The sequence below is a fragment of the Mustela nigripes genome, chromosome X (assembly GCF_022355385.1).
Source record: "Mustela nigripes isolate SB6536 chromosome X, MUSNIG.SB6536, whole genome shotgun sequence".
NCBI lineage: Eukaryota > Metazoa > Chordata > Mammalia > Carnivora > Mustelidae > Mustela > Mustela nigripes.
The window spans coordinates 109501838-109520695 of NC_081575.1; the positions used below are offsets into that span (position 1 = coordinate 109501838).

The window sequence follows — 18858 nt, forward strand, 5'->3', positions numbered from 1 at the left end:
GTGATTTATACACACGGCTTTACCGCTGAGACGAACTCTAGGTTTCCAGGCCCTTCACGTGCGGGATTTCCTCCCCCCTCCCAACAGAGGGTGGTTTCTTGCAGCTCATACTTTCTTTTTCGAAAAGATTTTATTTATTTATTTAACAGGGAGAGAGAGAGAGAGAGACAGCAAGAGAGGGAACACAAGCAGGGGGAGTGGAAGAGGGAGAAGCAGTATTCCCTATGAGCAGGGAGCCCAAGGTGGGGCTGCATCCTGGGATCATGGCAGATGCTTAACGACTGAGCCACCCAGGTGCCCTACATATTCTTTCTTTCTTTCTTTCTTTTTTTTTTTTTTTTAAAGATTGTATTTATTTAGTTGAGAGAGAGACAGTGAGAGAGAGCGTGAGAGTGGAGAAGGTCAAAGGGAGAAGCAGACTCCCTGTGGAGCTGGGAGCCTTATGTAGGACTTGATTCCAGGACTCTAGGATCATGACCTGAGCCAAAGGCTGTTGCCTAAGCACCTGAGCCACCCAGGTGCCCTGCATATTTTCTATAATAATAATTTAAAAAAACAGTTGGATTTCTGAGTAGGGTAGGAAGAATAATGGCTCCTCAATGATGTCCCTGTCCTAATGCCTAGGATCTGCAAGGATCTTACCTTACGTAACAAAAGGGACTTTGCAGGTGTGATGGAAGTTAAGTAGTGTGAGATTATCATGGATTACCTGGGTGGGTAGGATCTAATCCTGGGAGTTCTTAAAAGTGGAAGAAGGCGGCAGAGGAGTGAAAGAGAAGGATGCCCCAGGTGAAGGAGTAGCCCCTAACACCCCATCCCACCGTTGCTGTCTTTGAAGATGGAAGAATGAGGCATGAACAAAGAAATGTGGGAAGCTTCTAGAATCTGGGAATGGCTCTCAATTTCCAGCGAGCAAGTAAATGAGTTACCTTGGTCCTACAATTGCAAGGAACTGAATTCTGTAGTGACCCAGATAAGCAGGACTCAGTCCCTCCTAGAGCCTCCAGAAAGGAATGCAGCCTGTTGATACCTTGATTTTCATCTGGTGAGACCCATATTGGACTCCTGACACGGAACTCTAACATCACACATTTGTGTTGTCTTAAACCACTAAGCTCATGGTGATATGTTACAGCAGCAACAGGAAACTAATAACACGGAGATTTCCATCTTAAATTATTTGGCAGAAGTTACCAATAACACCATCAAATTCAAGAACTCAAAAGGTATGGAAATGATGCCTGGTGATAAAGGAGTTCTGGGATATATGGAGTTGGAGAGGCAAAGACAGTAAGGCGTTCACTTGGCAGTGCTTAGACCACACTTGGCCTCATGGGATTGGGGTTGAGGAAAGAAAGTGCCAGGGAGGTGACGGAGGGTAATAGACTATTGAAGGGTTTGGTTTCTTGAGATTCCAGTTCCTGTCTTTGGCTTTCATTGTAAGCATATGCATGGACATCATAATTGGAATATATGTACTTGGTTTAAAAAAAAAATCACTAGAGTCATACTGAGTAAATTTTATAGACAGATCATAATAATTTTATTTATTAATTAAAAAAAAAGATTTATTTATTTGAGAGAGAGAGGGAGCACGGCGGGGAGGAGCAGAGGGCAAGGGAGAGAGAGAAATTCAAGCAGACTCCCCACTGAGCGTGGAGCCCCAACTGGATCCCACAACCCTGGGATCATGACCTGAGCAGATACCAAGAGTGGGACATTCAACTGATGAGCCGCCCAGGCGCCCCCAAGAATTTTATTTATTGACTTAAATGAGAGCTTAATAAATGAATAATGCTTTAAAATGTGCTCTTTGTAAGTTTCCAAAGGAAAATCTGAAAAATTTAAATGTTTTTCTTTTCTTTGTTTATGAATCCTTGTAACAATGGAAATGTTTTGTCTCCTAAGAATGGCATGGAGCTCAAGTATATGACTCAGTGGAAATGACGACCACCTCTTTGGTTGTAACAAATGGGAAGTGAGTTAGGAGAGAGCCCAAGAGAAACAGGCTGATAGTCAGGAAAATGCAAGGCCTATGGGGGCGTCTCTATTTTGGACTAGAAGGCGTGATGTGGAGGATTGTAATGAGAGACAGAAAAAAGTGAATAAAATGTTAGTCACTAAGCAGACAGGCCCTTAGGGAAAAAAAAAATGCTAAAAGAAAAAAAAGGACAAAAAGAGTTCAAAAATCTCTGGCTTTTATTAGCCAGATTTCCTCCCTTCATCAGTGTAGATCGTTGCTGGGAGCCCTGCACGGTTCCAAGATGGAAGAGGCCAGCTCTGCCTGCGGGTCAGGGGATTTGGCAATGAAGGAGGCTGGAACCATTGGCAGCTATGGTCAGCCCCTGGGCAAAATTGTAGAGGCAGCAGTATAAGCCTCTGCTGGCCTCAGACATCAGTCTCCACCCTGCTTTCCTGTTACCGAACTCTTCTCAGGGCCCTCATGCTCTTCCCGGCCCGTGGCACATTCCCGGCCCACTCCACCTCCCTTGCCCACACTGGTACGTGTCCTTCTCAGAGGAGCCCATACTTGAATGTTGATTCTTCCCAGTACTTTTCAGCATGGCCCAGTATGGTAGGTCTGATTAGAAGAATTCAGCCAACTGGAGGTAATTCATACCAAGGTGTGAACAAGTGATTTCCCCTTAGTGCTCCCAAGAGTATTTAAAAAATTAAGCTCTTGTTAACTCGACAGACTGTTTAAAGATTTTATTTATTTATTTGACAGACAGAGATCACAAGTAGGCAGAGAGGCAGGCAGAGAGGAGGAAGCAGGCTCCCCACTGAACAGAGAGCCTGATGCGGGGCTTGATTCCAGGACCCTGGGATCATGAACCGAGCCGAAGGCAGAGGCTTTAACCCACTGAGCCACTCGACTGACTCTTTAATTGGTGGAATATTAAAGTAGCCTGAGGGAGATACTGAAGGACAGAGAAATAAGAGGAGGCGCTTCCAATTCAATTGAGGCATCGAGGCACTGACCACTCTGCAGCTTGCCTTGTTGGCTGCAGCACAGTTGGGAACTTGAACACTCAATCGGTCTTGCTTTTAAGCTCGTGTGTTTTCATGATCCCAGTACCCTACCACCACTTCGGAAAAATAGGCTTGTGGAGCCTACCAGGTATGTTTCACTGTGCAATTTTAGTTTCCAAACATACGTATTCTTTATTTTTTTTAAAAGATTTTATTTATTTACTTGACAGAGATCACAGGTAGGCAGAGAGGCAGGTGGAGGGCTGGGGGGAGAAGGCTCCCTGCTGAGCAGAGAGCCCGATTCGGGGCTCGATCCCAGGACCTTGGGATCATGACCTGAGCTGAAGACAAATGCTTAACCCACTGAGCCACCCAGGCGCCCCCCCCCTTTTTTAAAGATCAATTTATTTCTCTTAGCGAGAGCACTTTTGAGCTGGGCAGAGGGACAAGGAGAGAGAATCTCAAGCAGTCACTCTACTGAGTGGGCACGGGGCTTGATCCCACAACTCCAAGATCATGACCGGAGCCGAAATCAAGAGTCAGACGCCCAGCTTACTGAGCCACCCCAGCATCCCCCAAACATACATATTATTTTTAAAATTGTATTTCAAGATACCTCTATAGAAATAATCTTTCCTCCCTCTGTAATTAAAAAAATTTAAAACTTTCAAGGTAATACCACACATGGATGAGAGTTCGGGAGAGCAGCGTTCATGGCTGCAGAGGGCTGTCTGAATTGGTTTGTTTCCTATAGGGCATTTTGGCAGCCAAAATCAAGGAATTTCTTTTTTTTTTTTTAAATTTTTAAATTTTTTATTAACACATAAAATCAAGGAATTTCTGAGGGACACAGCCAAGGATGTGTTGCAAAAATTTAGCCAAAAATATATTTTTTAAAGATTTTATTTATTTATTTGACAGAGGAAAACACCAAGAGAGGGAACACAAACAGGGGAGAGGTAGAGGGAGAAGCAGACTCCCGGCCAAGCAGAGAGCCCGATTTGGGGCTCAATCCCAGCACCCTGGGGTTATGACCTGAGCTGAAGGCAGATGCTTAACAACTGAGCCACCTGGGTGCCCCTAGCCAAAAGTATTTATTTCAACATTGTTGATAATCATGGAAAACTGTACCACTAAAATGAAATTTGTGGTATAAATTAATGGTATATCCAGTCACTAAAGTGCTATACAGTGACCACAAGTTAAGTATTGTGGAAAATTGTTTAATGATAGAGAAGAATGTTCAGGATATACTGTCAAGAGAAAAATTGGGATACAAATCATTGATGTGATATGAACTTTCTCATACATATAAACACATATATATACACATATATTCATAAATCTATATACATATGTAGATGTACCTATAAACATAGAGCAAAGCATATATGCCAAAATATTAATGTCGTTTATATTTGGGTGGTGAAATTATAGGTAGTTTTAATTTTCTTTTTTGTTTATTATCTGTAATTTATCTCGGGTTGTGCTAGTAAGTGTGTGTTGTTTTTCAGAGAGGAAAAAATAGAATTCCTTTTAAGGGGATCTGAACATCCTCTGAAAGTAGGTAACAGCAGTTCTTGTAGTTTATAAACGCAGAGGCATCTGATGGGGTTTAACTCCTAAGAAAGAAGTAGCGGCTTGCTAGGCGTAACAGGAAGGCTGTGCAGATAGGCATACAAGGAAGCACAGTTAATGGAAGTTTCATTTATGCATATATATCTTTAAAAAAAAAAAAAGATTTTATTTATTTATTTGACAGAGATGACAAGCAGGCAGAGAGGCAGGCAGAGAGAGAGGAGGAAGCAGGCTCCCTGCTGAGCAGAGAGCCCGATGCGGGGCTCGATCCCAGGACCCTGGAATCATGACCTGAGCTGAAGGCAGAGGCTTTAACCCACCAAGCCACCCAGGCGCCCCTATACCTTTACTTTCACAGATTGTTTTTCGAAAAAGATTTTTTTAAAACTTTTTTGTTTTGGAGAGGCGGAGAGCCCAAGAGGAGAGGAGCAGAGGGAGAGGGAGAGAGAGCGTCTTAAGCAGACTCCCTGCTGAGGGGGTTGGGATTGATCCCACTACCCTGAGATCATGACCTGAGTGGAAACACAGTTCGACGCTTCACTGACTGAACCATCTGGGCGCCCCTTTACTTGTACAAATTTTAATAAATACCAGCCAACAACTGAAGTTCTCAGTCATCATTTTCAGTTTCAAATATACAAAATCATTATATGACAGAATACAGAGAGCACTGTCAAAGGTTAAACTGGAAGAATTGCTTCACCAGAGATGTATGTGTCTGGAGAGAATTGAGTCGAGAAGTACTGACAACAGGCCTTTGGAAATAATTGTAAAGTCATACAGTGCCCTCTTTTGGTAGCTATTTGCGATTCGTTTTCCATTTGCTCCTGTTCAAGCTGTTCATCTACAAATTCATGCACAAACTAAACTAACTTTAAATCACCTTTTTCCTCAACAGATAATGCTGATAATTCCAGTCTGTTATCACCATCTGGTAAGACTGTTATTTCACGACTTTGGGGAATTTCAGGAAAATAGCCTCAATGTTCCTCACGCGATAGGGCATGAGGTCAGGTCCAGCAAAATTGCTTTTCTCCATGCAGGTTGTTTTAATTCTGTCATTAAACCTACACCTGAAAAGTCAATAGCGAACACAGACAAGAGGACAGGCAAATTGGTGCCCCCACATATATGGACAAAGCTGAGGAATAAATTGTGGGTTTTCGTTTGGGGAACTGCTTAAGTTCTTCAACGTTATTTTTAGTATTCTTGTTCATAGGTCTCCCGTAGAGTATTAAGAACATAAACCTGCCCAGTGTTCCTGTATATTTGAGGCATGAGATGTTCTCTTCAGTATACTTCCTCAGGCACTTTTGAACAAATACTTTTCAAAGGACTTCTGAGGGCTTAGCCCTCCTGAGAATGGGAAGGCAATCAAGAGAAATTTTTCACTAGGACCCTATTGGCAGGAACCAGGACTAGAACCCACATTCACGACTGCTAGCTGGAACCAGAACCGGAAGGCAGGGATAAAGTGGTCTAGCCCCATATGGTGAGAGCTGATGGGACAGTGAAGCCCCAGTAACTTACCCAAGGTCACACAACTCCCTGCCCCCATCAGGCACAGGCAGCACGTGGCTTTTTTGCCGCCTCCTTCTGTGTTCTTTCTGGTATACCGTATATTGTAGAATGATCTTTTATGGTAAGGAGCCAGTCCATTCACATTCTATCCTTAGTTGTATGAAAATGAGCTGCTGCTGTTAATTCATTTAAATGAAATTAGTAACAATAGCTGTTAACTTCTTGTGGACATACCACATGCTTAGGAGTCTCCGGACATCTCGTTCAGCTTCCAGTCTTGCAGTATAGGAATTACTATATCCACATTCTAGACGAGGAAACTGAGGGTCAGAGAGGATAAAACTTGCTCATGTTCACACATTCTGTGGAAGCAAACTACTCGTGTTTGAGCTTGGACACCACCCTCCACATCCCATTGCTTAGCTGTGTGACTTTGGGCAAGTTTCTTCACTTTTCTGGGCCTCCGTTGCTTCATGTATAAATCGGGGAATGTAATAGTATCTGCTTCGTAAGTAGTCATGAAGGTGAAAGGAGATGACCTACGCACCTGGCCCAGAGTAAACCCGCAAGAAGTAATAACGATCATTATTCTGAGTGATAAGGGGATGGGGTGAAGATTCAGACCAGGACTGCAAGCCTCCGAAGCCCAAGCTTTTTGGACTGTGCCAATTTGCCCCCTTGCTGTTAAAGGTTCCTAGGGTGCAATGAACCACTGTATTTTTCTCCTAGTACAGTAGCCATCATCTGACTTAATGATGGTAATATCTTAGCAAAATCCTGTTTGCATGGAAATAGAGGATATGGAGATTTGGAGGCACCCACCGATTTCAGTCAAAGCCTGGGTCCTGGGTTCCCCGGGGGAGAGCCACACTAACCGGAACGGAACAGCCGGAACACATCCAGGGACTGGCAGGGGCTTGTGCTTTCTAGGCCTCTTCTCACCACTCATCACCTTTCAGAAGAGCGGATACTCATTCATTAAAAAACCAGCTTTGGCCAGTTATTTTGTTTTGTCCCAACAGCAAAGGATTCCATACCCACACTTTGAATCTTATTGCTCAGAAACCGTCTTATTTCTTGAGAAATATCCTTGGTGATTAAAAAAAAAAAAAGTCAATGACAAACTATGAAAGCAATAATGTAAGACAGGGTGTGTGTGTTTCAGCCAATGCATGAGCAGTCTAAGACAGGCCAGCCAAGTGCCCTGACACACCCAAATGTGGTCCTTAACCCACTGAATATATCAGTCTGCCTCCTGCAGCAGAGCTTGTGTTACTTGTAAAATGTTTGCATTTACTTTTCCTGTGTATATGTAGAAGTCAAGCCATAGGACCTTTTTAATACTTAAACATGCAAAGTGTGTGTAGTAGATTGACCTCTTAGCGTAAGTGTATTTACTCCATGGGAAATTTAGAACTTGATTGTCTTAATAGCAGCCATATTTTAAAATAACTTACCAGGAAAATGTGTTAGGTGGTACTGTACTGAGTGATAGCAAAGTTTTTTGTTTTTTGTTTTTTAAATCCATTCACAATGGGAAGAGTGCCAGGCATTACTAAAACAGAGTGGAGCCAACGTGCTCATATATTTCACAATTGTAGTTTGACAATTATTCAAAGTATAAAATGTTTTCTTGAATTCTCTGGCTGAAAAAATTTGGAAGTGGTATGTCACATATTTTGCTGTGGTTCCAAAACTTATTTCCGTAATATTCCATAGGTAGGAGCAGGCTTTGAGGGATGAGTCTCAAGTTCTTTGTCTGTAAAATGAGACAGATGTGTTTATTTCATTCCTTGGGGTTCTTTCTCTGCAATTCTCTGGTTAAGTGTATAGTCTCTGAGAGATTATGGGGCTTGGAGATTCATATTGGTCTGATAGCATGTTGTCTACTTCTTTTCATAATTCTATCTCAAAAGTTTTAACTCTTTAGAATTCAATAAATAATTGTTTCAAAATATTAATTTGAAAATTTTTTGTTTTTTCTTCTTGCAGTTGAATCGTCTTTTGTTGGTTTTGTCCCCTACACCAATGGTACTCCAGGCAAGATTTTGAAAAAAAAAATTCAAACCTAGTTTTAGCCCAATTTGTTAAGTTTTGGATTTAATTATGCCTTTTATTGGTTCCTTCCCCCTCCCTCGGGACAAAAGAGGTTGAAACTACAAGCCTAAATGGTAAGAATTTTTCTGAAGCAAGTGAAAATTGATAACCCTTAATATGGATATAAGTATAATGAGTGGTGTCGAAGGTTTTCGTATTCAAATACGCTGAAGGAAAAACACCCCAAATCAAATCCCTGAATCTGTTGACTCTGGAGAGTACCCTGAAGTTCTTGGTTAAATGAAAACATTCTTATGGAAGGAGTCCAGCCCCCCACCACGCTAACTGCTCTGTGAAAAAGAAGAAATGCTGATCCCATTCTGAGTACCCTATTTCTCTTGCTTTCTAACACAATGCCAGCACATTTTATATGACAGATTGTTTAAATGTGGAAAGCACATCCAGTGACTTCAGTGATTCGGCATGGAGTGTTCAAAGATCACCCCCTTTTTTTTTTTTAAAGATTTTATTTATTTATTTGACAGAATCACAAGTAGGCAGAGAGGTAGGCAGAGAGAGAGAGAAGAGGAAGCAGACTCCCTGCTAAGCAGAGAGCCCGATGTGGGGCTCGATCCCAGAACTCTGGGATCATGACCTGAGCCGAAGGCAGAGGCTTTAACCCACTGAGCCACCCAAGCACCCCTATAGATGATTTTATCAATTCTTAAGTAGCACGACATAAAGAGAAAAACCCAGCTTCTTCGTCACGCCAGAGAAGTGGGCTGTGTCTGAGGGAGGCGGACCGGGCGCGTTCTCAGCGGTCCCCTCTGTGGGTAGGCGGCCTTCAGCTTTGTGCAGCTCAAACCTAACCCTTTCCACAGCCCCTTACTTAGTTAAAATAAAAATCTCTTGGTGGTTAAGGAGCCAGTGGATCCTAGATGAAGTTCACACCGATCAAGACTGGTTTAAATTCATATTTGGTTTAATGGGATGGGCTAGATATTACTGTTTTTATATTGAATTACTTTGTAAAGATTTGCTTTTTTATTTATTTCACAGAGACACAGCAAGAGGGGGAACACAAACAGGGGGAGTGGGAGAGGGGGAAGCAGGCTTCCTGCTGAGCAGGAAGCCCCATGTGGGGCTCCATCCCAGGACCTGCGGATCATGACCTGAGCCGAAGGCAGATGCTTAACAGACTGAGCCACCCAGGCACCCCTACATTTAATTACTTTTTAAAGTGAAAGAACATCTTCAAAATAGCTTTGGCCGTAGTTTTTAGATCCATTGTATGTGGATTTTTAAGTGTGGTAATATGTACCTTTTCCCCTTAAGGTTTCATCCAGAATAATAAATGACACCATGATTTCTATTTAAAGAAATAGCAGTTAGAATAGATTTTCAATGGAATTTTAAGGGAAATAAGATCAAAATGAGGTTTTTTTTCCCCTAAAAGTCAGTTAAATATAATGTTTAAGAAGTTTAATTTTAAGCCAAAGCTACTTAAAGATTGCTTTGTAGGAGTGTACCATCAGGCATCCATCCGCAGGGCTGTATATTAAAGTTGGTATTAACTGGAAATATATCCCTTAGGGACTTGCACTATAATGGAGTGTAAAAGGGATAACCTATTAAACAACATAAATGAATTTATTTAAATCTAATAATCATAGAAGTGTTGCTGTGTTTTAGACACATCACCTGTGTTTGGGAAACACATTTTAAAAGAATGAATACTTGGGGCACCTGGGTGGCTCAGTGGGTTAAGCCACTGCCTTCGGCTCGGGTCATGATCTCAGCGTCCTGGGATCCAGCCCCACATCGGAGACTCTGCTCAGCAGGGAGCCTCCTTCCCTCTGCCTCTCTGCCTGCTTGTGATCTCTCTCCCTCTGTCAAATAAATAAATAAAATCTTTAAAGAAAAAAAAAAGAATGAATACTTGTGTCTGGGGTTTGGAGAATGGTTAGTGTGTGGCGGGATGGGCAGCAAATACATTTGATAGTGTCAGCTGGCTTTCGCAAAACTCTCTAGCTTCTCTAGGATTTGGGGAAAAGTGAAATGTTTAAGGAATCTAGAAGATGTATGTGTTCATTAAGCATATCAATAATTAAGCTTAATTTTCATTACTTTATTTCAGATGCTACTTCGAGTGTATTATCCACTTTAAACAAAACAGGTAATATCAAGTTCTTTCTAAATATAATAGCTTGTCCTCTGCCTTCTTGGGTTTCTCACTTGTGTGGTCAGCCTTCTGGGTTGTTAAATGTTGTCTCCTTGCCTACTTCCTGTGTCTTCAATTGTTGATTTATTACTCATTTCACTTTGATAGTGTCATTCTGGTGTTATCATTTTCCTGAACTCCCTCCGTTTAAAATAACTTTAAAAAATTGTAATAGTAATGTATCTTAGCTCATAACAAATGGAGAATATAGAAAAATATAGTGAAAAAAATAGAAATCATCTCTAATATTACTTTTCTAAGACTGTTACTGTTAATCATTTGGTATATTTCCATTCATGATCATCTATACATATGCAGTGTGTGTGTGTGTGTGTCTGTCTGTCTGTCTTTTACACAATAGTCATAGTATATATAGATTTTTATGTTTTGCCCTTTTGATTTCATATTAAATTATAAGTATTCTCCACTGTCCATTACTATTAATGACTTGATAATATTCCATTGTGTACCATATGTTGAACATTCTTAAAGCTGTTTATACTTTTTTAATAGAAATTGTTGCAATGAACATCCTTGTGCCAACATTTTGCATTCATTCCCGATTTCCATAGGAAGCATTCTAAGGATTGGATGTAGTGGGTTAGCAGTTGGCGAGTATTTTAAGGTCCTTGTTAGATACACTGCTCAGTTACCCTCTTGAAAGCTTGTACCCAGCAACGTTCCTGTCAGCAGTGAATGAGGATATCCGTGTCACCGTACCTTTGCTGAGAGCTGAGACTATCTCACATATTATCAGAGCTTTCAATTCAGTAGGTTCTGTTTTACATTCTCGATTAGAGAGGTTGAACATTTTCCCCCAAAAGCACTTTGTTTCTAGAACTGGAAGTTCATATCACAGATGTGTTTTGTTTGCTCTGGGTAGGACAGTATCGGGGCAAACCAAATACTATACGATAATGCAAAATACTGTCAGCATCCGTAATTACCACCAGCCATTACCCATGAGTCGGTCACACACTAAAACGGGAACTCATCAGTCACACATAACACAATCGAGGTTTCAGAAGCTGGTAGTGTAACGTTATCATTCTTAAGTGCTTCTCCAAGATCTGAGCTTTGTGTTCTCTTCAGAATTTGCCACTCACCCAGGCAGACAGACCTTTGCAAATCTGTGCCCCGATCGCAGCCTCTTCTAATTGGCCATCCTTAGGGCCAGGATTTCTAAACCTGGTTCTCTGTTATCTGAGAAATGAACCCAACATACTCTGGGGAAGCCATTTCTAAGGTTTGCTTCTTCAGAGCATGTTCCTATTGGCCTGCGGTTTGAACAATTTTGTCCTGGTTCTGCTGTGACCTTATTGTACAACCGTAGTCGAGTGTTTCAGCCTCTTTGAGAATAATTATATCTATGGATGTAATAGCGGTAATATTATGTTAGCTCCTAGAGAAAATAGCAGGACATTTTCTTGATTATAGAGTATGCAGTATTTTAGGTCTTATGTTTCCATTAAGTTTTATTCTGAACCACCTTTTCTTTGCAACCTGTCACCTGAAGGTCCTGAGAGTGGCTTAATTCTACATATCTGAAGTGTAACTGCACATTAATTTGTCTAGCAGCAGCATGTGGAAACCGCAGTAGAATGGCACAAACAGTGGGGTGCGTAATGGGTGGGAGAGAACTGGGTAAACATGGGAATCCAAAGCCCACACCCACCCTAGTTCAATGCTATAGGATCTGGGTACGTGATTTCCCTTTATTCTGCTGCCGGGAAAAGCCATAGTGGCCAAAATGTGTCAACAGTATGATTTTCTTAGCACTTCACTAAAATGCTACTCATGGCAAATTGTTTTTTAAAAACAAGCAACAGTTCTGCTCTAATATTTAAATTGCTTCTTTGCAGAAAAAACTAAAATCACTATAGTAAAAACCTTCAATGCATCAGGTATGATTTATTATCAATATCAAGACTTTTTTCTTTTTTATAAGTAAAGTAAAGTTTTCTTTCTCTTTTTTCCTACCTTTTAAAATGAAATCTGTTCTTAATGAATAGATGTTTATGCACTGGGTACCTGAAAGTTGTACTAAGTGTCTAGGCTATATACTCACGATGTTACACAGTGCCCACCCTTCAGAATCTTCTAGTTTGGGGAGAGATAAGGCAGATAAAGAGATAACACCAACATGTTTGCAGATAAAGGCAAATCATAACACAGGTGTTTCTGACATGGTTAAGAAGCATGGGAAATAAAAGGGCTGGTGCTAGTGGTTATTGATGGGATGTAATTTATGAGGGAAGGTTTCTTAGAGGAGTCAACCTCAACCTGTTTTGAAATCAAATAAAGGGATGTACTTTCAAGTACCTTGTGCAAGAGTAGGAATACGCGATTTGCTTAACAAAGGCTTCTGGTTGATTTAAAATAGGGGTTGGCAAACTGTGGTCTGCGGGGCAAATACGGCCCACTGCCCGTTTTTGTAAATAAAGTTTTATTGGGACACTGCCATGCCCGTTTGTTTACATGTTATCTATGGCTACTTTTCCGGTACAATGAACAGGAGAGTCGAGTAGTTGTGACAGAGACTATATGGCCCACAAAACCTAAAATATTTATTTTTGACCCTTTATAAAGTTTTCTTACTCATGATTTAAAGGATGACCTATGGTCATGTACTCGGGGGAAATTACAGATAAGCCCTAAGAATGGGAAAGAAAATTCTCAGGGTTCTTGAGCAGCAAAAGACACACATCGCTGGAAACAAAGGTGCTAAAAATTCAGAGAAAGATGAGAGATGGAAGGTAACACTGAGTGAACAGTAGACCAAGGATTGTAGAGAACATTTAAAGCATTACTACCCACCATCTAAAGCAGGTATATTCAAAATGAAATTTCTATTTTGGCGTGGGTAACATTGCTATGAAACAATATGCAATTCTACATGTAGGGTACCTTGTGGCACCTAAATTCAGTTTGTTCACAGAATCAAAACTCTTAGTTGAAGCATGATACCTCTACAGCAGACGTCACCCAGATTGTTCTGGCAGAAACCTAATTTTAGTTTGTGTCCAAACTCGTTCTCTTAAGAAAAAAAATTATGCACTCCTAAAGTACAATGGAAATAAAATAGCAGTCGGGCATTGCATACATAACTCTGACCAAGCCAGACCTAACAGGGACAGCAAAATATTCCTTAATGTAACAGTCTTTTCCCCTTGGCACTTTGCTTAATGTGTTATCAGCATTTGCCCCGCATTTACTATAGATTTCATATACTTCACCACAAGGATGAAATTAAGGCAAGATTTTTAGGGGAGTAAGCCTGGAGCTCTCTTCAAGTCCAAAGAAGAGATGCACTTCTCTTTTCACCAAAGGGTGCAGTGTTTTTTAGGTGACTATGTATGAAGGTTTTGGTTCTAACATGGCTTATTTCATCTCCCATTCGTCTCTCCCTCCTTTGTATGCCTGTGTGGTCTCTTGTCCTGGCCTTCCCTCCATTTTGCCCTCACTATAACTTTTTTATTTACCGGCCACCATCACTTACTCGATAGCACACTCGTGGAGGGCAGGGTCTGTATCTGCAGCCTTCCAAAACCTGTAGAAGATGGTGGTTGTTGAGCAAATAGTTTTGAATTTTGTGGTTTTTGCCTAGGTGCAATGACATCATGACACTGCTGTTATTTCTTAATATATTTGCATAAGGAAATAAGAGCAGCATTAGAGCGTTCAAGGACTCCCCTACCCAGGAAAGGAAGGAGGATCTATGAGTAAGGGCTATTGCATTTAAAGTCTCTATGCTCGATTTGCCTTCATACTGTTCTTTTTATGTCAAGCGGGAGAGGGCTTAATTGGGAATAGGACAACAAAAATTTTGAGGGAGAAGTAGGGAATTAGACAGTGACATACTAAGGAGTAGTAAAGAGTCAAGCTGTATAGCTGGGCAGCTACGAAATGAAAAGTCTCTTGTTGCACTAGTCTTTGTGGAATTCATCCAGCCAATGATACCCAACTTAAAATATTTTTGGTCCACATTTGATGCCTAAATTTGTGAATTCTCTTGACAATGTAGGATGTAAGTGTAGGTGTTGACATGTTTAACCGGCTGGGTTGTTTTCTTTGCAGGAGTCAAACCCCAGAGAAATATCTGCAATTTGTCGTCTATTTGCAATGACTCAGGTTAGTTCTTGTGTACATGACATATTACCAGATAAATGAGCTCCAGAGAGAGAAAAGGTTTGTTTTTCTCCTGTTGAGGATGTGATGCGTATCTCTCTGATCTCTCTCTTTTCACGTTGCCTGGCTAGTAAGAAGTCCCAAATGAAAACAAAAGCGCATTTTAGAACTGCCTAAAATGATCTTCCTGTTGCGTAGTGAGATGGCGATGGATTTCCTTAATATGAGAACATGAAGCTCTACACCAAATAGTTTTCGCCATAGCTTTAAATCCATAACTAATATCCTTAGAGTTGATCTGTGAATATTAACTAGTAATGAACTTAATTATTGAAAGCCACTTCTGGTATATAAATCCCTCAAGTTTTTCCATAGGCCCTTAAGTATTATAGCTGAGAAAGAGGGTGTTGTCTTTTGCTAAAAGTAAAATAAACCGCTGTACCAGAATGTTGAAAACCTCACGTACACCTAGTTTAATTGGATGCTAATTCCAGTAGTGCCCAGAGTGTACTTTGCCATCCTTAGCCCAGACTGTGCCCACTATTTTTTGAGTTGAAGATGGAAATCTCTTGAGAACACACTGTTTCTGAAATGGGAATATTTTCCCTTCTGCCATGAGCCAGAAGGAATGAAACAGCCATTTTTCTCACGTTGGTTTGGCTCTCTGGGTTTCTTTCCTTATTAAAACCAATGAAAGCAGATGTGAAAAACATAAAAACATGGTGTGGCAGGTCAGAGCTGGATCACGGGAAGAGAGAGGAGGAAGGTAGTGATGTATTTTGTAATTAAAGTCTTAAAAAACAATCCTTATAGGAATATTTCCCGTTTCTTCTGTTCCTTTTGTTCTGTTTCCTTTAATAATTTGTTTTAAAAGCATAGGAAACAACTTCAAGGAAAAGAAGTCAAGGTTGGATAGTATTAGAAAAGAAGAAAACTTTGTATTCAAAGAATGGTCCCCAAAACTTTTCTGCTTGTGTGAATGTGAGATTTACGTATATGAACTTTCTGCTGATAGAATGCACCAGGTAGAGTGTAGTAGGCAGATGTTAGCTGGCTTTGATTAAATGGAAAAAAGACTGGTTAGATATATTTCACTTTCACATATGTTGTAATTCTTCTTCTTCTTCCCTCCCTCTTTTCTTACCCTTCTCTTACTGAATTCTCCGAAATTTCATTATTTGTACGCTTCATCTGTGTTTTGGACTGGTGACTAATGTCTAGTTTAGTGTTGTGTCTACATGATGTTTGATAACTTTGAAAATTGAACATTTAGTTTAAAAAAAAAAAAAAAAGGTCATCTTGAATAACAGATGCCAGGAAGCTGGTTGGAGTAATGTTTTCCCCAATTAAGTGACTGAATTGACCATTTGTTTTAGTGCCTGGTGAAAACAACGTCATCAGGGAACCAACTCTTTTGGCACCAGAAATCCCATGGTATCCTGCCAGAAACTAGAAACCTTCACTTCTCTCAGGTTCCAATCTGAGATCATGAAGGGAAACAACGGAGGCTCATGACAAAACTGGGAGCTGACCAGGCAGACTTAGGCTGAGGGTCCAAAGCTTCCCAGTTCCTCTGCTACCTCTGGGCTCTGAAATTCAGCGTGCGTTCCTTAAGACTGAAGGATGAACTTGGAGAGCCAAGGGGGGTGAGGGAGAGAAACTGTGGGTGTCGGCATGCACTCACTAAATACATTTTTAATAGCTAAGGGGTTCTGCCCCCAAATTTAGAAGTAATTCTATGCATATGTCAAGTATCTTTACTTTTAATAATTGTATGCTGCATTAATTGAGATTTCGGTATCAATATGCCAAAGTTGAGGTTCTCAGTAGGGAAGTTGCTAAAAGAGAGAAATCCTGTAAGTTACTGGGCCAGTGGCTTTATAGGCCATTTTAAGTGGAGTGGACCATTGGGTTCTTGGCTGTGGGCATCAGTGGTACTTTGAGTTGCTGTAAGAGATGACTGAGAAGGCATTTAAGCCTCCAGCTCAGGAGTTGACAAACGACTGCCCATAGTCTAAATAATGCCTGCCACCTGTTTTTGTAAATAAAGTTTTATTGGGACATAGCCATGTCACTTATGTACTTGTTGTTTGGCGTCTCATGCTACAACTGCAAAGTTGAGTAGTTCTGACAGAACGTATGGCCCACAAAACCTTAAATGTCTGATCGCATACCAGAAAAATGGCTGACACCTGCCCTAGTTTGTATGACCTCTTTGCCTTCCGCTCAAGAGGCCGGTTTTCTGTCTCTGTAGATTATGAACTGCACACAGTGTACTTGTGTTAAGCAGTCTCTATTTTCTTTCTCTTTCTTTTTTTCTTTCTTTCTTCCTTCCTTCCTTCCTTCCGTTCTTTTTTTCTTCATTTATTTATTTTTTTATTGACTCGGAGCCCCTCCAAGTATACCCTGTAGGAAACAGGTTGACTGAAATTGAGTTCTGTATTTTCCCGAAGTGCACATTTTAAGAACAGAGTTTTCTGGCATTTCTGGGATGAAAGACACAGTGAGTTGTTCAACTGAAGAAAGGATTTTCCCTGCATACTATTCAGGTTTCAAAAGCAAAATCTTAACTTTGTTCTTGGGGAGAGATTGCACTTGGTAAGAAAAAGGGGTGCACAGGTGGCTTATCTGTTAAGCTGCTGCCTTTGGCTCAGGTCATCGCCCCTGGGTGCTGGGATCGAGCCCCGCATCGGGCTCCCCGCTCAGGGGGAAGCCTGCTTCTCCCTCACACACTCCTGCATGTGTTTTCTCTCTTGCTGTGTCTCTCTCTGTCAAATAAATAAATAAGATCTTAAAAAAAAAAAAAACAAAAAAAACCCCCGAAGTCAAATGACAAGGAATAATTAGACTATTATACAGCTGCTTAATTTCTGAGAAACGCTTTTTCTCTCCCTCCTTTTTGTATGTAACTACAACCAGAAAACCCCAAAAGATTATTTTTTAAAGATTTTATTTTATTCATTTGAGAGAAGACAAACAGAGTACAAGCACAAGCAGGGGCAGAGGGAGAGGGAGAAGACTCCCTACCGAGCAGAGACCTGGGTGCAAGGCTCCATCCAAGGACCCTGGGATCATGACCTGAGCCAAAGGAAGAAGCTTAACTAACTGAGTCACCCTGGCGCCCCCCAAAGTATTCTGTATGTTAGAGCCAGTTCCCTAAGTTAGCATCTTTATGGGAAACGAGGCTCTGATGAGCAGCATGTAGGATTAAAATTTCTTGACCAGGAGACAAGGTTTTTCTCTTTCCACATTCCCACACAGAATTTATTGTTCACATTTTCTGGAAATTGTACTGATGGTCATTGAGTATGGTTCTGACAGAAAAGATGGTAAATGTGAGTAACTGCGAAGAATTTGACAAACCATTTATTAGTTTGATTATTCATTGTTAATCTGATAGTCTTTTCCTGTGTTGTATTAACCCTTAAGCTCTAAGGATGCAAGTCTCAAGTTTTTGTTTTGCAAATTTATTTTTAGCATTCTTTAGAGGTGAAATAATGTTTCCATATGAAGAAAGCAATGGTACCCAGGTAGGTTTTAAAAGATTTTTTTTTTAATTGTTAAAATTTTTAAAATTTAATTTTAAAAAGCAAGTGCTTGTGCATGTAAAGATTTGTTTAAGGTTCAGATTATTCGTGGTATTTGGCATATTTACTTTTAGGACCAAATTTAAATAAAAACGTGTTGTTGAGTCACTAGCTTTGTCAAGAGGGTTTGACTTCATAATAATCATGGTACTTTGTTAATAAGCATATTTCAATTTTCACTAAGCTTGCTGCTGAATGTTTATATGATGGAATCCTATTGCCTTTAAAAATTTTTTTAAATTATAGTAGAAACTTCTGGCAATAAGAAATATATTGAATCTAAGAGGTCTTATGAATCTGATTCTGTTCCAGCCCACAGGGGATTTAGTGACAGTAGTGTCAGTCTTCCCATGACCTGGATCAGGTCAGAGGATCCCAGCCAAATGTGGTTTGTTCTTTTAGTGATTATTTCCTGAGCACCCACTATGTACCAGGTGAGGAAGAAGGTGCTAGAAATGCAGTGGAGTCTGCTACCAAGTTCCCTCTTTACAAGTTCCTTACTTTACATCTGGGAACTCTTATTTTATTTTACTTTATTTTATTTTTTAAAGATTTTATTTATTTATTTGTCAGAGAGAGCGAGCACAGGCAGACAGAGAGGCAGGCAGAGGCAGAGGGAGAAGCAGGCTCCCTGCTGAGCAAGGAGCCCGATGCGGGACTATAGTCTAGGACACTGGGATCATGACCTGAGCCCAAGGCAGCTGTTTAACCAATTGAGCCACCCAGGCATCCCTGTCTGGGACCTTTTAATGTGGAGAGCTTTAATGTGTTCTTTTGGGGGAACCCTTGAAATAATGAAATCAGTGAGCACAT

At 40.7% G+C, this 18858-nt stretch overlaps 1 protein-coding gene across 5 annotated transcripts in view; it reads left to right on the forward strand.

The window, feature by feature from the left end:
* Window positions 1–18858, forward strand: part of ADGRG2 (adhesion G protein-coupled receptor G2) — a 139071-nt gene that overhangs the window by 85489 nt on the left and 34724 nt on the right. For 4 of the 5 annotated variants that reach the window (XM_059386122.1, XM_059386125.1, XM_059386126.1 and 1 more), the window contains exons 4-10: window positions 5450–5485; window positions 8065–8103; window positions 8220–8243; window positions 10247–10285; window positions 12193–12234; window positions 14408–14461; window positions 17936–17988. In XM_059386122.1, coding sequence (XP_059242105.1) covers window positions 5450–5485; window positions 8065–8103; window positions 8220–8243; window positions 10247–10285; window positions 12193–12234; window positions 14408–14461; window positions 17936–17988 — 287 coding nt within the window. The remainder of the gene's footprint in view (window positions 1–5449; window positions 5486–8064; window positions 8104–8219; window positions 8244–10246; window positions 10286–12192; window positions 12235–14407; window positions 14462–17935; window positions 17989–18858) is intronic. The other variant, XM_059386124.1, reaches the window with a different exon arrangement.